The 20,132-nt window shown below is 39.1% G+C and overlaps 2 protein-coding genes across 2 annotated transcripts; one reads left to right on the forward strand and one right to left on the reverse strand.

Annotated features, from left to right (window-relative positions):
* Positions 1 to 2,297: 2,297 nt before the first annotated feature.
* On the reverse strand, positions 2,298 to 5,165 carry LOC121426643 (uncharacterized protein K02A2.6-like). Its single transcript, XM_041623013.1, has one exon. The coding sequence runs from the start codon at positions 5,163 to 5,165 to the stop codon at positions 2,298 to 2,300; it is 2,868 nt and encodes a 955-aa protein (XP_041478947.1).
* Positions 5,166 to 8,458: 3,293 nt separating this feature from the next.
* Positions 8,459 to 18,823, forward strand: LOC121426750 (flavin-containing monooxygenase 5-like). Its single transcript, XM_041623135.1, has 7 exons — positions 8,459 to 8,585; positions 12,213 to 12,361; positions 12,761 to 13,079; positions 15,564 to 15,619; positions 15,953 to 16,346; positions 16,648 to 16,898; positions 18,299 to 18,823. The coding sequence occupies exons 1-7, from the start codon at positions 8,474 to 8,476 to the stop codon at positions 18,641 to 18,643; spliced, it is 1,626 nt and encodes a 541-aa protein (XP_041479069.1). The 5' UTR covers positions 8,459 to 8,473; the 3' UTR covers positions 18,644 to 18,823.
* Positions 18,824 to 20,132: the final 1,309 nt, after the last annotated feature.

A 20,132-nucleotide genomic window follows, 5' to 3' on the forward strand; every position in this document is an offset into this window, starting at 1 on the left:
GAACATATCTTGAAAATTTCTACCCATTCAATGATTTGGAATAGGATTTAACTGAAAGACAAAAACACACAGATATTTTAATTTGATCGGCTGACCCGATCAAGTTAAATTTCCATGTAAAAACGCAAAATTTATCCTGTAAAACACATTTTCATTTCATATCCTCGACATCATAACTGTTATAGGGCATATCCATTCATATTAGCTAGCAATGAATTGGAATAGTGATAGGTGCATTTTGGTGGATTTACGTAAACTATACACAAGCTTTAAGCGTCAACATCTTCAAACACACCACGCGCCGCCGTGAAAGCCGCAAAAATGTGCCATCCCCCCCCCCCCCCTTTTTTCAACCATATATTTTGATCCGATTGGCCTAATTCACCATCAGAAAAAGCATTAGAAAATTTAACTCTTCTTCGTTACGGTGATGTAAAATCACGATTTTTTTTGTTGTGCCATTGCACCGTCATTTATTGTGTATTTTCCATCAATATTGTCAAAATTTCTGTGGTATTGAACTTTTTGACTGAGCGCTTCCGGCTAGATCTGGCGGTTTCTTGCCGGGTGTGGGCTATTTTTTACCACCGGAAAAAGATTCAAGTCATTCAGGTCATTCTAAACATTTTGATATATAAATGATTCTCATTGGATGAAAAATAAACCGTCAAAAAAATTAACAAATTGGAGCCTCCGTCTGATTTTGGGAACTTTGCTACATTTGCGCATTTCATTTCTCCACGAGGGGAACAGAAACCCGACACCGGGTATCGATGAGATTGAATGAGAAAAAGATGGAGAAGAGAGGCGACATTTGTACTAATCTTCAGTAAATAATCACGTAGGCAGAGACCGATGAGACAGCTATAATGAATTGCATCTCACATTCCTTGAAAAGAAAATGACAATAAACAATTCCTGCTGAAAATAAACAGTCTCAATAGATCGCCGTACGTATCCCTCCCACCATGCCCACCTCCGTGTCACCCTTGCTCTAAATAGAACGGTCGCGAACCTAGCGTGATCCAATCCGATCCAATCAGATTCAACCGCACAGCTGAGCGACAATTGTACGCTTAGTCGGTTCTGTGTGCGCGCAGCTGACCCGGGCTGATTAAAAGCTTCAAATTAGGTGAAAAAAATCGGGGGTCACAAATTCATATGTACTAAGTCAATTAATTGAAATTTGAAAACCATTTCAATGGGCATATTCTATTGATTTTTTTCCCTTTGCCTCCCCCCCCCCTGCACAAGTACCATTATTAAGTAAGTTAAAATGTTCAGGTAATCATGTATTTTAGTTTTGCTATTGAAAAAAATCAATTAAATCTGTACCTCCATGAACTTGCCAAATTATTATAAAATCTTCATGTAATGTATTACCTTAATGCTAATAAGAATAGGGATCTGACTAATCCCCCCCCCCGACATTTTTGGCGGTAAACCGACCGCTCGTCGCTCGCTGACTCTTTACTTTCAAGTCTCGCGCAACTTTTGAGACCCAAATTGCGACCCCCAGGTACGTTGTTACGAAATTACGCATTATAAGTGCATGCAGACCAAAAAATTGCAACGAATCCCCTCCTTTGGGCCAAAGACCGTCACCGCTAATACTTTTATAAACAGAGCGATGGCAGCTAATGCCCATTGGTTTGAACTTAGGTTATATATAAATCAAAAGTCCAGTAGGCAGTTCTTTAAACGTATATACAACAGACATTTATTAGTTGAGATGCAACAACGATGATCACTACTGCGTCATCTTGACAGCAGCCATAACTTTCTCTATGCAAGTAGTCACGTGTAATAACAAAGTATAGTCTACGCTTGCAGACCTTTATCAGTTATCACCACACCTCCCTTTCTTTAAAGAGGTTTATATACACATATATAATACTTCTTAAACTACAGAGTGACAGGGTGGACTACCTGTACACTTACAACAGTACTAGGGGATTATTCTGCCCCTTAAAGCTGGAACACTGTCGCTGTCAAATATTTTAACATGCAACATTACAGTTCATATATATTTCATTTTTGCTGTTTGTATGATGCGACAATTCGTTGAACCGGTAGAGACATCTGTTGAGTAGAGTTTTGTGATAGCGATAAATTCAATCCGGTATTGCTGATTAACTTTAACATGCAAATTTATATCATGCACATGCAATCATGCAGTTATCATGGGGTTGTATTAGAGTTCAAACCATTTACAGTTTCAAAGTTATTTTTGAACTCATGTGGCTATTTACAAAACGAAACGCGAAAGTTTTCCTGTTTAGTTCGCTTTCCTCTATTTACATGTTTAAACGATCTGGCGGTTTAACGACTCGTCCGCTTCTGGTTGTTCGGGATGGTGACGAAGATGCGCGAACATCAGATGCTGGTTCCGCTTCTGTGCTGTCATCTAGCTCGAAGTCATCCTGTGTTGGCAATGGAATAGACTCGGCTTGGTGTCTGGGATCTGGCCTAAGGTGACGTCTGTTTCTGCGACGTATCTCGCCTGTGGCTGTTTCGATTTGGTATGATCTGTTATGATTATTGACAGATTTTATGATACCATGTTGTGACCAGGTATTATTTTTCATGTCTTGGAGTATCACATGATCTCCAGGTTTTAGCTTTGGCAAGTCATGAGCATGTTTATCGAATCGCTCTTTTTGTTTCACCTTCTGCTCATCCTTTCTTCCCCTCACAGATTTAGTATCAATCTGTTGGTTATTGAGCAAAGTGTCAAGCATGGGAAGGTTTAACCTAATCTGACGATTGTACAGAAGTTCTGCTGGAGATTTTCCGCATGCTATTGGTGAACTTCGATAGACTTGTAAAGCTCTGTGGATATCTTGTCCACTGTGTTGTGACTTCAGTATGAGATTTTTGACAATCTTCACAGCATTTTCTGCGAGGCCATTTGATTGTGGATAATGTGGACTCGATGTGGTATGGTGAAAATCCCATTCTTTTGCAAAGCTTTTGAATTCTTGGCTTGCAAATTGAGGACCATTATCCGACATCAGTTCACATGGTGTACCATGACGAGAAAATATTGCTTTCATGTGATTAATCACGACCTTGCTTGTAGTTGAAGTCAAAGTACATACTTCAATGAATTGTGAGTAGTAGTCAACGACGACCATATATTCTCTTTTGTTCAAAGTGAATAGATCTACTGCAATTTTTTCCCAAGGACGATTAGGCACTGCATGAGGATTTAGGCTTTCAGCCTGTTGTTTTGGTTTGTACATTAGGCATGAAGTACAATTTTGGACCATTTCAGTGATGTCTGCATTGATTCTTGGCCAATAGATTACTTCCCTAGCACGTTTCTTACATTTCTCAATGCCTAAGTGACCTTCGTGTACTTGGTTTAGTATGTATTGTCTCATGGAAGTTGGAATTACTATCTTAGAACCTTTGAATATGATTCCATCTGCTTCAGAGAGTTCACTTCTAATGTTCCAGTACTGTTTTATTCTAGCTGGACATTGTTGCTTACTTTCTGGCCAACCATTTCTGATGGTGGCTAGCAACTCTTGAAGCTCTACATCTTTTTTGGTCTCTTCAACAATTTCTTGTCTTTTGTTTGATGTTACTGGCATTGCTTGTACTATCATATCTACATAGACTCTGATATCTTCTTCAGTTTCAACATTCAATTCTGCTTTTGGATCTACTGCTCGTGACAGTGTATCGGCAGTGAACATGTACTTTCCAGGTGTATATGACACTTTGAGATCATATCTCTGTACTCTGATTAGTAATCTTTGAATGCGTAAAGGACAATCTGCCAATGACTTAACAAACAATGGGATAAGTGGCTTGTGATCTGTTTCAACTTCTATCTTTTGACCATAGATATATTGATGAAATTTTTCACATCCGTAAGTGATAGCTAAGAGTTCTTTTTCTATCTGAGCGTAACGTGTTTCTGCATCAGTCATAGCTCTTGATGCGTAAGCTATTGGATGCCAATTTTGTTCATGTTGCTGTAGGAGAACTGCTCCTAGTCCATTTTTTGAAGCATCAGCTGATATCTTTGTGGGTTTTGTGGAGTCATAGAAATGAAGCACTGGTTGACTCATTAGAGCTTCTTTCAACTCGCACCATGCTTTTTCTTGTTCATTTTCCCACATCCACTCTACTTTCTTGTCAAGCAAAATACGTAGAGGTGCTGACCTTGTTGATAGGTTTGGAATGAATTTTGCTTGGTAGTTTATCATCCCCAAGAACCTTTGTATGTCCTGTTTACATGTTGGTCTTGCCATGTTCCTGATGGCAGCAACCTTTTTAGGATCTGGTCTGACTCCATCTTGGCTGATCAAGTCACCAATGAAAGTCATCTGGTTCACATTGAACTCACACTTGTCTCGATTGAGTTTCAGGTTTGATTTTTGTGCGATGTCTAGAACTTTTCTCAGACGATCGTCATGCTCTTCTTGAGTGCTTCCCCATACCACTATGTCATCCATCATGGTATTGACACCAGGTATATCTACGAACAAGTTATGTATTATCTTGTGAAATACTTCAGGAGCACTGCAGATACCAAAAGGTAGTCTCAAGAATCTATATCTTCCGTACGGAGTGATAAATGTACAAAGCTTGGAACTATCTTCATCTAGTTGGATTTGCCAAAAACCACTTGATGCATCTAATTTACTGAAATACTTGGCTCCAGCAAACTGAGAGGTTATTTCAGCTCTAGAAGGCAATTTATAGTGTTCTCGTTTGATTGCTCGATTAAGATCACGCGGATCTAGACAGACTCTGAGTTGACCATTCTTTTTCTTGACTACAACAAGAGAAGACACACAATCTGTCGGTTCATCAACCTGTTTGATTACATCCATGTTTTCCATCTTATCTAGTTCCTCTTTGAGTTTCTTTTGAAGTGGAAATGGAACTTTACGACATGCATGTTGAACTGGTTGTGCATTGTCTTTCAATGTAATGTGATGTTTGCCTGGAAGACATCCTAATCCTACGAATACATTGTCATAATCTTGCACTACAGTTTTGCCTGTTTTTATCTCTGTTTGTTTATCAACATGATAGACGCGTTTTACTAGATACAAGTCTTCACTCGTTCTGAGACCTAGCAATGGTTGACGATTTCCAGGAATGATGAAACATTGAACACTGTGTTTAATTCCTTTGTACTCCATTTGGACATAACAACGACCTTTTACTGGAATGTTAGTCTCATAGTAACCTGTTAACTTCACTTTGGCTTTTTGTAGTTTTGGTTTTGGTTTCAATTTGTGATAGATAGTTTCAGGGAGAGTGTTAGCTTGAGCTCCAGTATCTATCTTGAACTCAACTAGCTCATTATTGACTCTCAAATTGACTTTCCACTCTTCTTTTGATTCATGTTCCTGTGAATCAACTGAACAAATCATGAAACAATCTGAATCTACCTTCAAGTGTTGCAATTCATTTACTTTTGCTACTGGGGTACGACAACACTTAGCAAAATGATTTTGCTTACCGCACTTTTTACATGTTTTACCTTGTGCAGGACATTTTTCTTTGGTGTGTCTATTACCACATCTTGTACATGTTTTATTGTTAGTACGATCTTGAGGTTTTGTTTGTCTTGTTTGGTTTGACTTTTTACCAGAAGATTTCTTATTCTTGCTGAGAGAATCAACCGGAATTGAGGCATTTTTCCCGGTGGAACTCAACGCTTGGGCCTGCGTTCGAGTTTGTTCAGCCACCCGACAAACTTGCAACGTTTTATCCAATGTGAGATCATCTAGCCTCAACAAATGCTCTCTTAGACCATCATCTAAGATACCACAGATAATTCTGTCCCGTATAAGACTCTCTTTCAACGAAGAAAACTCACACGACTGTGCACGACTTCGCAATTCAGTTGCATACTGATCAACACTCTCATGCTCTAATTGTGATCTTGTGAAAAATCTATGTCTCTCATACGTTAGATTACGTTTTGGCATGCAATATTCCTCAAATTTGTCCAACACTTTCTCAAGCTTCATGCTCTCATCCTCGGCAAATACAAATGTATTATACAATTCCAAGGCAGCATCACCAATTACGTGTAGAAGCATTGATGTTTGTGACTTGTCATCTTTTTCTGACATTCCTGAGGCAACATTGTATAGAGTGAATTTTTGTTTGAATCTTTTCCAATTCTCGGAAATATTTCCCTTTAAGTCAAGTGGAGGAGGTTGACTTAGATTTGTCATGTTGTCTGTTGTTGTCGTTGTTTCTATGTATCGTTAATGTTAGTAACTTTGTCTTACTTTTTAGTTTAGTAACTTTAACATACCAATATCACTTGTGCATATACTCATGAACAGTATAATAATTAGCAAGTATTTGTATCTTTCCAACAATTATGTTTGCTCAATTATTACTACTCTCACTGAGATAGAATGTTCATGTCCCATAAACGTCACGCTAACTGTCCGTCATACTGTAATTTGGCCAGGCACATTCATGCACTCCAAATACATACAACGACATAGCCAACTACTATGGACATAACATCACACATACAGCAATGGTCATTCACTGATACACATGAATACAATAAGCTCTTTGTCTTTCACCATCTCTCTCCTCACGGGGGTTAGGGAGAAAATGGAATGAACTGGCCTGATTTCAATGATTCCTCCATCTCAAAGCTCGGTGGGTTACTCAGCATAATAATGCAGAATCTGACACCATGGTTTGAACTTAGGTTATATATAAATCAAAAGTCCAGTAGGCAGTTCTTTAAACGTATATACAACAGACATTTATTAGTTGAGATGCAACAACGATGATCACTACTGCGTCATCTTGACAGCAGCCATAACTTTCTCTATGCAACTAGTCACGTGTAATAACAAAGTATAGTCTACGCTTGCAGACCTTTATCAGTTATCACCACACCCATGAAGCCGGTCGTAAAACACGCTATCACCGATGGACAGCGGAAATCAATTGTGCGCTGCTCCTACCCATTGCGATGTTGTTCGTTCACTTTATCAAAAGCAACGCACATCAGCGAACGTTAGCGATGTGAAAATGATTGCAGAAACAAGAAAACAGGCGTGCATAAACATATTTTTTTACGTACATCGCAAATAATCGCACATGAAATGCATTCAAGTTGACATCACCTTGCAGATCAGTATATTTACGGCAAAGATGCACTTGAAATTTGACGGAAAAATGTGCGGAAAATCGTTAAAATGTCCATTTGTGATAGGTCCATGGTTAGACAGCGATTTTGACAGCTGGAAACAGGTGGTGGTCATAAAATGCTCTCGTTGAATGTCCATTTGTAATAGGTCCATGCTGCAACGGACCCCTGGTCTATTAACGAATGATACACGCAGCACCCCCACTTCCCAGGGCCATGGCAAGGCGGAGAGTCATGGTTGCTCAATCACGTTTTCGTTGGATAGTATATAGCCTCCTCCTTAACTTGGGAAATATCAAGTTTTCGTATTTACTACGGGGAAACTTTCTACTTTCTACAACGCACCGATTCCTTTGAAAATTTAATTAAAATCACAATGGAGAGCTAAGAGGCTTTTGTCATGTTTGTCGAAAGTTGGTGGACTGGGACAGCAGATCATCTAAACTAAGATTTGTACTGGACGAACTGAAAATATGTCGTTGTCCAGAGTCAATTGAGAATCCGATGCTGTCTCGGTCCACCAACTTTCGACAAAAGCCTCTCCGCTCTCCATTGTGATTTGAATTACATTTTCAAAGGAATTGGTACGTTGTAGGGTTTCCCCGTTGTAAATGCGAAAAGTTCTGCATAACTGAGAGTTGTCTTGATAATCGTTTGAGAATAAGGTCATTAGAACCAGCTCAAAGTTGTCTGATTTCGGCATAATACTACCATGACTACACACTCTTGCCATTCCCCTGTAAGGTTTCACTTTTACAGGTCCTCTATCCATGCTTTTCTTTCTTTATTTTTTCTTCAGGTGGGGGTTTCTGTTATGTGCCAGGTTAATAGGTTAACGAAAAGTCATTCATCATTTGATGTTGATTGTGTTGAGGTGAATTGTTGAATTTATGTGATAAAGGGTTCGGAGAAAATTCCCTTGACATTCAAGCAAAATGTCCTCCCACCCCTCTTCTAACTTCTCGCTTGCTCTTAATAGAAAGCAAAAGAAATGTTGCAAATAAAGATCTCAAAAGTCGTTAGATCAAAGGTTCAGGGGTTAGGGATATGGAAAATGCGGATACCGCCTAGAAGATTTAAAGCAAGCCCGAAAGCAAGCGAGGGGAGACAGACAGATGAGTTTTCAAATCAGTATTAACCTACATTGGCCTTCACGAAGCTGAAGTGTTTCAGAGGATTTCGTTCTAATGGGTAATGGGATAATGTTGGCCTACGACTGTGCTGAAGCTATTAGGCGACTTGGTCTTGTTTTAGTTATGTTTTAATGGAATTAAGGTGCATTAATCAGAGTTGGTGTCTGCAAAACTGGTTAGCGAAATGACTGGTCGAATAGCAGTGATAGGTGCAGGAGCTTCGGGGCTGGCCGCCATTAAAACATGTCTTGAAGAAGAATTACAACCTGTTTGCTACGAACGATCGGCGCACTTGGGTAAGTCAAGAAAATGAGGAATGAGGAACATATAGCAATTCCTCGCCATTGCTCTAACGGAAGAATCTTAACCCCCCCCCCAAAAAAAAAAAAAAAAAAACACAGAATATTCATTCATATCTGAAGGATTTACAGGTAAAAGGGACTTAATCCCCCTTTCCCCTTCACAAATCAGAGGCTTTCCCTCCTAATTCAGGAGTTTATTTTACCATGTTTATAAGAAACATGGATAGAGGTAAAAACAAAATTATCTTTCACAGATTTGTTTAAAAAAATTGCAGCGGGCTAAGGTGCCTTTTATTTCATATGATTTTTTTACATTAATTGGTTGTATGAAGTGTTTTGGAATTATTCACTTTTGCATGAAAACGTAAATTCCATTTTTGATACTTCGGGAGTTAATTAGTTTGGTTGCACAGGGTTAATGTCTGTTTAAACATTTAAAAAAAAAGCAGGATAAGAAAATGGATTTAGTCTCTTATGATGACGAGCTTCGACTATTAGCATGGATGTGATGTTATGTGCATGTTGTGGGTTTATTCTCATTGTTCTGTTGAGTGTTTTATAAAGTTTGTAAGTTATGAAGGTGGAACTGGTGATACTTTCTGACTTGTGCTCTTCCTGTGTAGCTGACTTAGGCCCGTATTCTAAAGTCGGGTTTAATTAAAACCCTGTTTTAAAGTTGTGTTTGACTATGGATGGCCAAGAGTGGCATAGATCTTACAGTAGAATTTCAAAGTATCAACTCATTTTGCTCTAAAAATCATTCTTGACTGTTTCGGCCTCCGAGTGCGCTCGCGCAGAGGCGGATGATGGGACAGCGCTTTGCGGCCGCTTTTCATCAAAATTACATCTTATTCTAGCAGATCAACACGACCGGAACGGCGCGACGAAAAATATGCAAAGTTTTGGAGCGGATTTTTTTTCTCGATAAGAAGAAAACGCACAGTTATAACCATGGTCTAAGTTAAACCTGACTTTCGAATACATGCCAACTGTATCCAATAGCAAGTAGTTGTGGTAAAGTTGTGGGTAACTTTACGAAAAACTTTAAAATGTTTATGAAACGCCCACCTGCTCCATGATTGACTGTAACTTTCTTGACTGATTCCCAGGACACTCCCAGGACAATCTGTGAAAAAATCCGCGAAGATTGCTAGTATAATGTGCTGGGAAACCTAGATTTTCCGCCTCTGGTCCGACAGAACGCCGACAGAACTGACATAATTTGATTCCGCAAAACTTCCATTCTAGTTTTGTCCACGCTCTGGTGGACGGTAACATTGAGGGTGTGTCGGGGGGGGGGGGGGGTCACTCGACCAAAAAAGTGGTAGGGGTGTGCCGCGGACGAGACGAAAAATGGGGGGCTTGGAGCAGGCTTATTGTAAAAAGGAGGGTTCTCGGAACCACAAATGTTTGTGAAAATGGGGGTCCTTGGAACGGGTCGCTAGCGTGTGAGTGCGTAGGCATCCCTATGGAACGGGTGTGCGTGCATGATGGAGCTACTGAGGGGCGTTTCATGAAAGGACTTGTCGGACGTTTTATCCGACAAGTCCCATTTCATCCGACAGTTACCATAGTAACAGTACCTCTCAGCCAATCAACATCAGAGAAAGATGTCAGATCTGACAACTTGTCGGATGAAAATGTTGATGAAACACTCCTCTGGTGTCACGGCCGCCGAGTGCGCTCGCGCAGAGGCGATGATGCGACAGCGCTCTGCGGCCGCTTTTCACCAAAATTACAGCTTATTCTAGCAGATCAATATGACCGGAACGGCGCGACGAAAAATATGCGAAGCTTTGGAGCGGATTTTTTTTCTTTTTTCTCGTTAAGAAGAAAACGCACAGTTATAACCATGGTCTAAGTCCACCTAAGAAAAATGTTGATTTGAATCAAAAGAGAAAAATCAGACAAGTACAATTATGCTGAAGATTTCATCAAAATCGGATGTAAAATAATAGTTATGACATTTCAAAGTTTCGCTTATTTTTAACTAAATAGATATATGAACGAGCCAGTTACATCCAAATGAGAGAGTTGATGATGTCACTCACTATTTCTTTCTTTTGTTTTTTTTATTGTTTGATTTATATATTTTGGTCTGGAAGTATGGGGTGGGACGTGCAAAACAACCCTGAACCCTATATTATTACTACAAAAACGAATAGCTAGAATAATGACGTTCAATCATCATACTTACCACTCTGTGAAAAAATCCGCGAGGATTGCTAGTATAATGTACTGGGAAACCTAGATTTTCCGCCTCTGGTCCGACAGAACGCCGACAGAACTGACATAATTTGATTCCGCAAAACTTCCATTCTAGTTTTGTCCACGCTCTGGTGGACGGTAACATTGAGGGTGTGTCCGGGGGGGGGGTCACTCGACCAAAAAAGTGGTAGGGGTGCCGCGGACGAGACGAAAAATGGGGGGCTTAGAGCGGGCTTATTGTAAAAAGGAAGGTTCTCGGAACTACAAATGTTTGTGAAAACAGGGGTCCTTGGAACGGATCGCCAACATGTCAGTGCGTAGGTATCCCTATGGAACGGGTATACGTGCACATGGTGCATGATGGAGCTACTGAGCTCACCCGTTGACACGCGTTGACGAGTGTGCTCGCGCAGAAGCGATGATCGGACAGCGGTCTGCGACCGCTTTTCACCAAAATTATTCACCAGCTTATTCTAGCAGATCAATACGACCGGAACGGCGCGACGAAAAATATGCGAAGCTTTGGAGCGAATTTTTTTTTTCTTTTTTTTTCTCGATAAGAAGAAAATGCTATGCTTTAGAGAGCAGCTTTATTTTTTCTTTATAAGACAAAAAATGTTGTGACTTAATTTGGAAAGGAAATTTGAGGTAAAAATGGGGGTCCCTCCCCCACCCGGGGTTGTGCGTGTGTGCGTTTTTGGCGCTAGGATGAGTGGGTGTGTATGCAAGAAAATGTATGGATATCTCTCTGTAGTTCTCGCCACAAGGCGAGCCTTAATTTCTAAAGAGACCTTCATGAACTTAAACTTTTGGAACAAAATAACCTGTACGTGTGAAACAGAAAAATCAAAGAAACAGATTAACGAAAGTTAGAGAAGAATCGGACAAAAAACTGAGAAGGTTATGAGCATTTGAATAATGCGATCACAAATGCTATGGAGATCCTGATTGGCAATGCGACAAACATGTGTGATGTCACTTGTGAACAGATCTCCCCATTGCATTACTATAAATTTCACTTAAATTGCCTCTTTTATCACATCTATCAGTAGATCATGTATTCTGTTTATAGGAGGGCATGTAATACAAATATTTAAAGAATACATCATGGATAAAGTATTTGTATCAGAAAAAGCAAAAAGAGACAGTTGGGGTACTTTATAGTCCATCAAAGGGAAAGTTGTTCACATATTGTGACATCACACATCCGTGTTGCATTGCCAATATAAGAATCTCCATGTTAGTGAATGTAATATTCAAATGCTCAAAACCTTCTCATTGTTTGTCCGATTTTCTCAAACTTTCGTTGATCTCTTTCCTAGTATTTTTCGTATCCTCACAAGCCTTACTTTTTCCGAAGATTTCATTCCCCTTTAGTAATATTTACGACATCTATTTTGTGATCATTATTAGGTGGTCTGTGGTATTATTCAGATGATGATCCTCGTTCTGATCCTCGTGGACCTGGTGCTGTTTACCATGGTCTCCATACCAATATCTCCAAGGCATTGATGGCTTACTCAGACTTTCCTTTCGCAAAGGATTTACCCCCTTTCCCGAAGGTATGCCAATAACATGTGGTCTTGGAAATGAACGAATCAGTCTATTATTTCATTTTGTTCCAATATAGTCTGGAAAATTGTGGGATGTCGGATATCAAATTACTGGAAAAAATAATTAATCACATAACAGGGTTCGTTTCCCAAAGGGAATTGGTAAGCACCCCCGCAACTCGCCTGCACACAAATACCGCACACACACACCCACACATACATACATCTGCATCATATCTGTACACTAATAATACACAGATCAGTGAACTGCATCCACATAAGTCTACACTGTATGGCAGCTCTTTTACAAAATAATGAAAGAAAAGGGAAGATCTTTTGAAATGTCAGAGGTTTCTAGGAAAGAGATATTAATAAGTTTATCTCACTTATTGCTATTTAATGATAAAGGGGGCTGATGTCTATAAGTACTACCAGCAGTATGCCGAACATTTCAGACTCCTCGAGCACATCAATTTCAATGTGGAAGTCGTGTCCATCGACCAGGACGCCGATTACGAAAGCACTGGACGATGGAAGGTGACAGTCCGCCCAATGTCTGGCGAGAAAAGGAGTGAGGTCTTCGATGCTGTGATGGTGTGTACTGGTCTTTATCCCAATGGGCACCTGCCAGACTATCCTGGGTTGGATTCCTTCAAAGGACAGATCATGCATAGTTGTCAGTTCAAAAGAGGGGCTTACTTCACGGACAAGAGGGTTCTGGTCGTAGGTAATTACGATTGTATCTGATGTTTGAACTTCTGCCAAGTAGTGATTCAGTCTGTGGAAATTCGATGAGAGCTACAGACACCCAGGCAACATCCAAATATTACCTTGCCCTCTGAAAGGACATGTCCACCCCCAACATGAAGTTGATGTGAATAAAAATGGATAATCCAACTAGCATAACACTGAAAATTTCATCGAAATCGGATGTAAAAGAAGGTTATGACATTTTTAAAGCTCGCTTAACTTCACCAGACTGTTATAATATGCACATCCTCGTCGGTATGCAAATGAGAGGAGTGATTACATCACTCACTCACTATTTCTTTTGTATTTTATTATATGAAATATGAAACATTTTTTCCTCACTCTCCTGAAAAACAAAGTTTTCATCCTCTCTGAACATTTGGAAATACAGTTATTTTATTATTCAATGTTTCTGTCAAGTTGGTCCTTATAGTCAAATCTGTTTAAAATTGAAATATTGCATAATTTAAACAATAAAAAGTAGTGATTGAGGGACATTATCGATTCTCTCATTTGCATGTCACTGAGTTGTGCATGTAACTGTTATGTGAAAAATAAGTGAAAACTTAAAATATCATAACTTTCTTATTTTACATCCACGTTTGACGAAATTTTCAGCATTATGCTTGATTGATTTTTCTTTCTAGAATTCATTCAGGGGTACACTTGACCTTTAACCCTATCTAGGCCGGGGGCCTCTGAGCCCCCCCCCCCCCCTCAACGAATCGCGCGATATTTTTGCCGCGCGAAATTTGTGTGACCGCGGCGCTCACTGACTTTTACTTTCAAGTCTTGCACAACTTTTGAGACCAGGTATGGGTTCCGAAATTACGCAACAATATATAAGTGCATGTCAGGCGAAAGATTGCTCAAAAACGTGGTTATATGTACAAAGTCAATTCAAATTGTGTTTTCAACCAAAGTTCATAAATGTACGATTATTTTTAGTTTTGCTGGTCTAAATGTATTTATTTTATGCTTTTTGTGATCTCAGAAGAGTCCCCGACGAATTTCATTGAAAAAAAAATGAAAAACAAAAGGTCAAAAACAAGGAAATACATAAGAAACTGCCAAAAAACAATATAATACATAAGAAAATGATTTGATATCGCGATTTTTTTCATGTACACTTGCTAAGAACACCGCAAAGTGTTTCTATGCCAAAAATTAGTACATTTGGAGCTTTATTTAGGAAGTAAGAGGGAAAAAATATGATTTCGCATACTATTTATGCGTAAATTAGCATGAAATAAATTCGTATAGAATTTGTAGATTATGTCCCAGGCAACCCGCGTGCCAATTTTCGGCGCCATCGCTCGGTCGACGGCCGAGATGGCCGGGGGCGCCTGGAAGCACCCCCCCCCTCGGCCATATGAACTCCCAAAATACCCCGGCCTAGATAGGGTTAAATAATGTTGACAGGTACTTCAATCTAGTTTCTTATAATTAAATCAGCGCCAGGTGTAAGGAACCAATGATGCACTACTTCCAAAAATATAATCTGACACGTAGGAGTACGCAAATGCTGAAATCATCCCTTTCTCCACGTTTTGACTCTGTGGTTGATATATGTTATCCGACTGAACCCTTTTTAAAGGTTTTTCTTTATTCCCTTACACTTCCCATTTCTAGTGTTAACCTGGGACATGAGACCCCCACACCGCCCCCTAGATGCGCCCTATGCATATCACAGGAAAATCATTGCCCAATCGTAATCAACCAAACAATCCCCACATTATTCAATTTATTTCAATCATAAAATTATAAAATATATAAAAAAAAAAGAACAGGATCGAGAGTTAATGTAATGAATGAAATTGGAGACTAATATGAAAGTTAAAAAACTTGTAAGTCATAGTCTCCCAAAACGAGGAAAGAAAACACTTGTTACGATGCAATACAAACACAGACACACACACACCCTTACACACACATACACCATGACACGCATGATACATAAGTACTTAAAATAGAGTTCCAATGAATAGGAAGAGACGAGCTGTCTCTTCAATAAGACCTTAAAAGATGACAATGTAGTGCATGACATAAAATTATTGGGTAGATTGTTCCAAATGCGGGGACCGTTGTGTCTAAAAGAGTTGAGTAGGGACTGAGACGAAACCTTGGGGTAATGGTATTTTATACATGTGTGGGTACTATGGGAATGGAGTAAACATTTGACAAATTGTTTTAGGTGCAATACTATTATTAACATGAAACATTATTATGGCAATTTGGAATTGCCACAACTGTTTTTCAACTGTTTTTCAAGAAAATATATCTAAGCTAACCTTATGATTGTTGATATTTGATGTTCGCCAGATAAGTCAGGAACTACACATTGGCAAATATCTTATAATATTAAACATTAGAGTCGGAATACTAAAATACTTAATTCTTAATTGACCAGCCTACCTAAATTGAGTTATTTCTCTATGGATATTCTTATTTAATCATACAGGCTCGGGTACGTCGGGAGGAGACATATCCAACATTATCAGTCATCACGCAAGTCAGGTAATTATTTACTTAAGTGTTCGTCTGATGTTGCCAACCCACCTTAAAACGTGTTTTTTTAATAATGTATTCATAGGGGGAACGGAATTTTCCCAGCCCAAATTTACGATGAAAATACCGTTCAATCCTCAAAATTTTTACGGTATACCTAAAATGTTACGGCGGAATGTCACATATCAAGTTCCCAGAAATTTACCATAAAATAGCTCATAAATGATCTTCTCTGGTCATATCTACCAAATAAGTTGTCAAATAAATCTCAACCGCGTATGTGGTATTTCACTGGGACACTACACTTGGCACTTTTACGTGAATGTTTCTTGTTATCGTCAGGTATACCTTAGCTTGAGGCACGGAGCTTGGTGTGTCCCTCGATTCTTTTACAACAAGCAGACCGTGCAAGATTTTTTCAACCAACGGTGGAAGACGTGGCTTCCCTCGAGACTCCTCAACACCTGGCTGATCAATAAAATGAACTACCACATGGATGGGAAGACTCTCGGTTTGCAGCACTCAAAGCTTCCGTTCAACGTCCATTGCATGGTTGACGAGGATCTCCCCGCCAGCATCATGGAAGGGAGAGTGAGAATCAGGAGTGGTATTGGCAGATTTGAAGGCTCCAATGTCCATTTTGTAGACGGTTCCGTGATTGAAGACATCGATTATGTAGTCTTTGCCACTGGGTACGACCTGAAGCTTCCCTTTTTAAAGAATGGAATCGTACCAGGTGGGTTGATTCGGCCAATCTGTTCTTATTTCATTTTGAGCGACATGTTTGCCTTACTCAAAGCGAAAGAAAGAAGACAACCAATATGCACCTTCCAAAAAGCTTGCGAATGCAGGAATCTAATACGTTATAATCTCGTTTGTTGATATGATAAGAGCCTCTATTTCGCCTAAACTCTGGAAACTATTAATTATATTTAGCTATTCCTCTATTCTCCATGTCATATAAATAATCATGTTGGTTGGCATTAATCTGATTCAGCCCTCTGTCATCCGGTATTGTTTTTTCCCCCTTTCTTTAGACGGATACGATAAGATTGAGCTGTACCAATATATGATTCCGATTCGGCTTCGGCATCCAACCCTGTCTTTCGTGGGGCTGTGTGTTCCTTACACAATGGGTCACAACGCACTCTGTGAGATGCAGACAAGGTACATCACCAAGGTCTTGAAAGGAGAGGTCAAGCTACCCAGCTTTGAAGAAATGAAACAAGAGGTCATTTCTAGAAAGGATCTCAACTTTAAATTATTTGAAAACCACCAGCCCTTAATTGTAAGTTTATTCATTATAAACCCTCTGGAGTCTGTTTATATTCCATACAAGTTCTAAAACTCCTTAAACCAAAGTAGAGCCCAATTAAGGTTCGAACCTGGCCGTAGTGGAGAAGAATATTGCTCTTGTAGGCCCATGTCCATATTTAGGAATGCAATGTCATGCAGATGACTAGAATTATTCTTTGGTGGCATCAGATAGTTTGTTAGCCGCCATTGGTGTTTGTGGGTTTCTTACACGGCTTTTTGCAGTCTAACTCTTTTTAATCCTAAATAGACTGGGCTATTTCGACGCCTAAGAAGACGGGGGGGGCTGATTCAGCCCCCCATTATGATCTCGGCCGTCGATCGCGCGATCGCGACGAAAATTGGCACACGCGTTACCCATCGCATTATCTACAAACTATAACATCAAATTCTGCAAAAAAATCTCATGTCTCATTAATTATGCTAATTTATGTGTAAAATCAAAAGTTTGCTCTAATTAATAAAATAATGCCCCTGAAATGCTAATTTTTGTTTCACATACTCTAGATAGGCATCTGATCAAATTGATTTTTAAAAAAATTTCAAAATCACATTTATTTTTCTTATGTATTCTATTGTTTTCTAAATTTCTTATGTATTTCTTTGTTTTTCGACTTTTTGTTTTTTATTGTTTTTTTCAATGGAAATTGTCAGGGACTTTATTTTGACCATAAACGAGATAAAATTAATTGATTTTAAGCAGTAAAGAGAAAAATAATGATACATTAATTAATTTTGACTAAGAACACTATTTGCATTGGATTTCTACGCAAATTCACGTTTATGAGTAATTTTGGGTCTGCATGCACTTACAAAATGTTGCGTAATTTTGGAACCGCGTAACCGGGGGTCACAATTTTGATCTCAAAAGTTGCGTGAGACTTGAAAATAAAAAGTCATCGAGCGACGCGGTCAGAAAATTTCGCGCGGCGGATTTATCGCGAAAAATGTCGAGGGGGGCTGAATCAGCCCCCCCCCCAGTATTTTAGGGTTAAACGTGGTGTCGTAGATTCCCGCTACGACCGAAGATTAACTAGTGAAGAGGTGTTCTTGAACTTACACTCCAGCAAAAAGATGATAAAAGGTTATCTTTTCGATCGCACCTGTTTCTGATCAGACGTCCAGTAGTAGGATAGTCTGATGGTCTAGCCATCATCGGCGGTGATGATTGTGCTCTGTCTGTTCTTGTACACAGAGTTGTGGTAGTTCCACAATAATATACGCTCTGTTAAAATTTGAATAGTGCTTTAAGAAACATGTTATACGTATTTTTCATAGATTTGACGTTGCTATACCTACTATGTCTTCAGTTCTACTAGAAATATGTTTATGACGTACGCAAGTTCTGCATTTATTTCGTGTTATTTTTTCCAGACGGACCCAACTGCCTACCGTGATCAGCTGGCCGAGGCAATTGGTGCGCTACCAAATTTGACAAAGCTATTCTTCACCGATCCAGTACTTGCTTACCACTTCTACTTCGGAGTCGCCTATCCACCTTGCCATAGGTTAGTCGGTCCTGGTGCCACTCCTGGTGCGAGACAGGCTCTTCTCGACTGCAAGGAGAACCAGGTACATGGTATTACACTGACAACAGTGCGTAGGGATGCGAAAGATTGTTTGCAAGCCTATGAAGAAGGCCAGAAATCCTCCTTAACTGTGTTTATCATGATCTTCGGTGCCATTTTATCTGTAATTGTCCTCATGGCTATATTTTAATGTGTTATCTAGTGAAAAGAGGATCTTCATTTGGACAATACGGGGACGTATAACGTTTTGGGGGGTTATTGCCTTCATGACTGTTCCCAGCCTCCCATCAAATTCATCAATTCAATCGTGGACCTACTATTTAGTAGGTCCATGGCATAGGCGGATCCAGGGGGGCCTATTGGCCCTATTGGCGGAGCAAAAAAAAAGAAAAAAAGGGGAAAAGGAAGGAAAAAAAGAAAAAGGGAAAAGAGAGGAGAAAAGAAGGAAGGCAAGCATAAGAGGAGGAAGATGAGTGAATAAAATAAGATAAGGGGAAGACTTGGAAATTATTATTTTTTTAATCTTTCATGTCGGGATATAAAATTTTCGCTCGCGCTTTGCGCTCGCATTGCCTTTTAGGTGATATCTTGCTCAATATGGACCTTAAAATATCAAATTCTAAAGTCAATATACAAAACATATTTCAGCTGGGAAATTGAACTTTCATTATTTTGTTTTATTTACAAATTGATTTTTTAAAAGTGTAAAAATTTCTGTTTTATGGTCTGAATATTAACAATTTCTGCTTGCGCTGCGCGCTCGCAAAATTTGATTTGTCAGGTACCTATTATTTTCCTGTATTCCATGAAGTTCTCAAAATATCCCTATTTACATCTAGGTCAGATTGTCAAAACGTATCAGCTAGCGCTGCACGCTTGCATTTTGATTAGTGAGTTATGTATATCTCAATATTAATTCTAAAACAAACTACTTAAAATCACCATTTGATGACAATTAATCATAAATTTCTGCTCGCGATTTGCGCTCGCATTGATAGATTTTAAACTCATGCATCTTATGCATAATTACAAAAGTGCTTAAATGTCCAATTTTCAGGCCATAATATTAATAGATTTTGCGCTCTCATGCTTAGGAAGAGAAATAGGAAGATAGTCATCATTTTCTTATGATGACATAATGTCCTTATAGAATATCCCGGTCCTATGTCAAAACTCAAAGTAACAATAATTGAAAATATCAGCTCTGTTTTAACTGTGATCCTTCTTCACCTCACAATTTTTCCACAAAGTGCTTGCAATACAGAGCTTAAAGTGACCCCTTTTCAGATCTGAATATGATATAAATTTTTAGCTCGCGCTTTGCGCTCGCTTTATTGATTTTCATGGTAAAAAAAAGGTATTTAGAATACCCAAATTCTAGGTCGATATCTCAAACACACGTTTATTCAGATACGCAGCTTGTTCTCCATTTAAATAATTATCCAGTTTCAGATAACAATATAAAAAATTGTCTGCTCGCGCTTTGTGCTCGCATTATTAATGTATGAAAATTTCCAATAGCTTAACCTTTTCATGATTTACAAAACATGAATAGAGTGTCCAGAATTTTTCCGCTCGCGCGGAAAAAAACAAAAAGTGCTTAAAATTTCCATTATTCAGGTAGAACTGTCAAAAATTTTCAGCTCGCGCTTCGCGCTCGCAATATTTGAATGTTGAAA

Source organism: Lytechinus variegatus, chromosome 13 (genome assembly GCF_018143015.1).
Source record: "Lytechinus variegatus isolate NC3 chromosome 13, Lvar_3.0, whole genome shotgun sequence".
Classification (NCBI taxonomy): Eukaryota; Metazoa; Echinodermata; class Echinoidea; order Temnopleuroida; family Toxopneustidae; genus Lytechinus; species Lytechinus variegatus.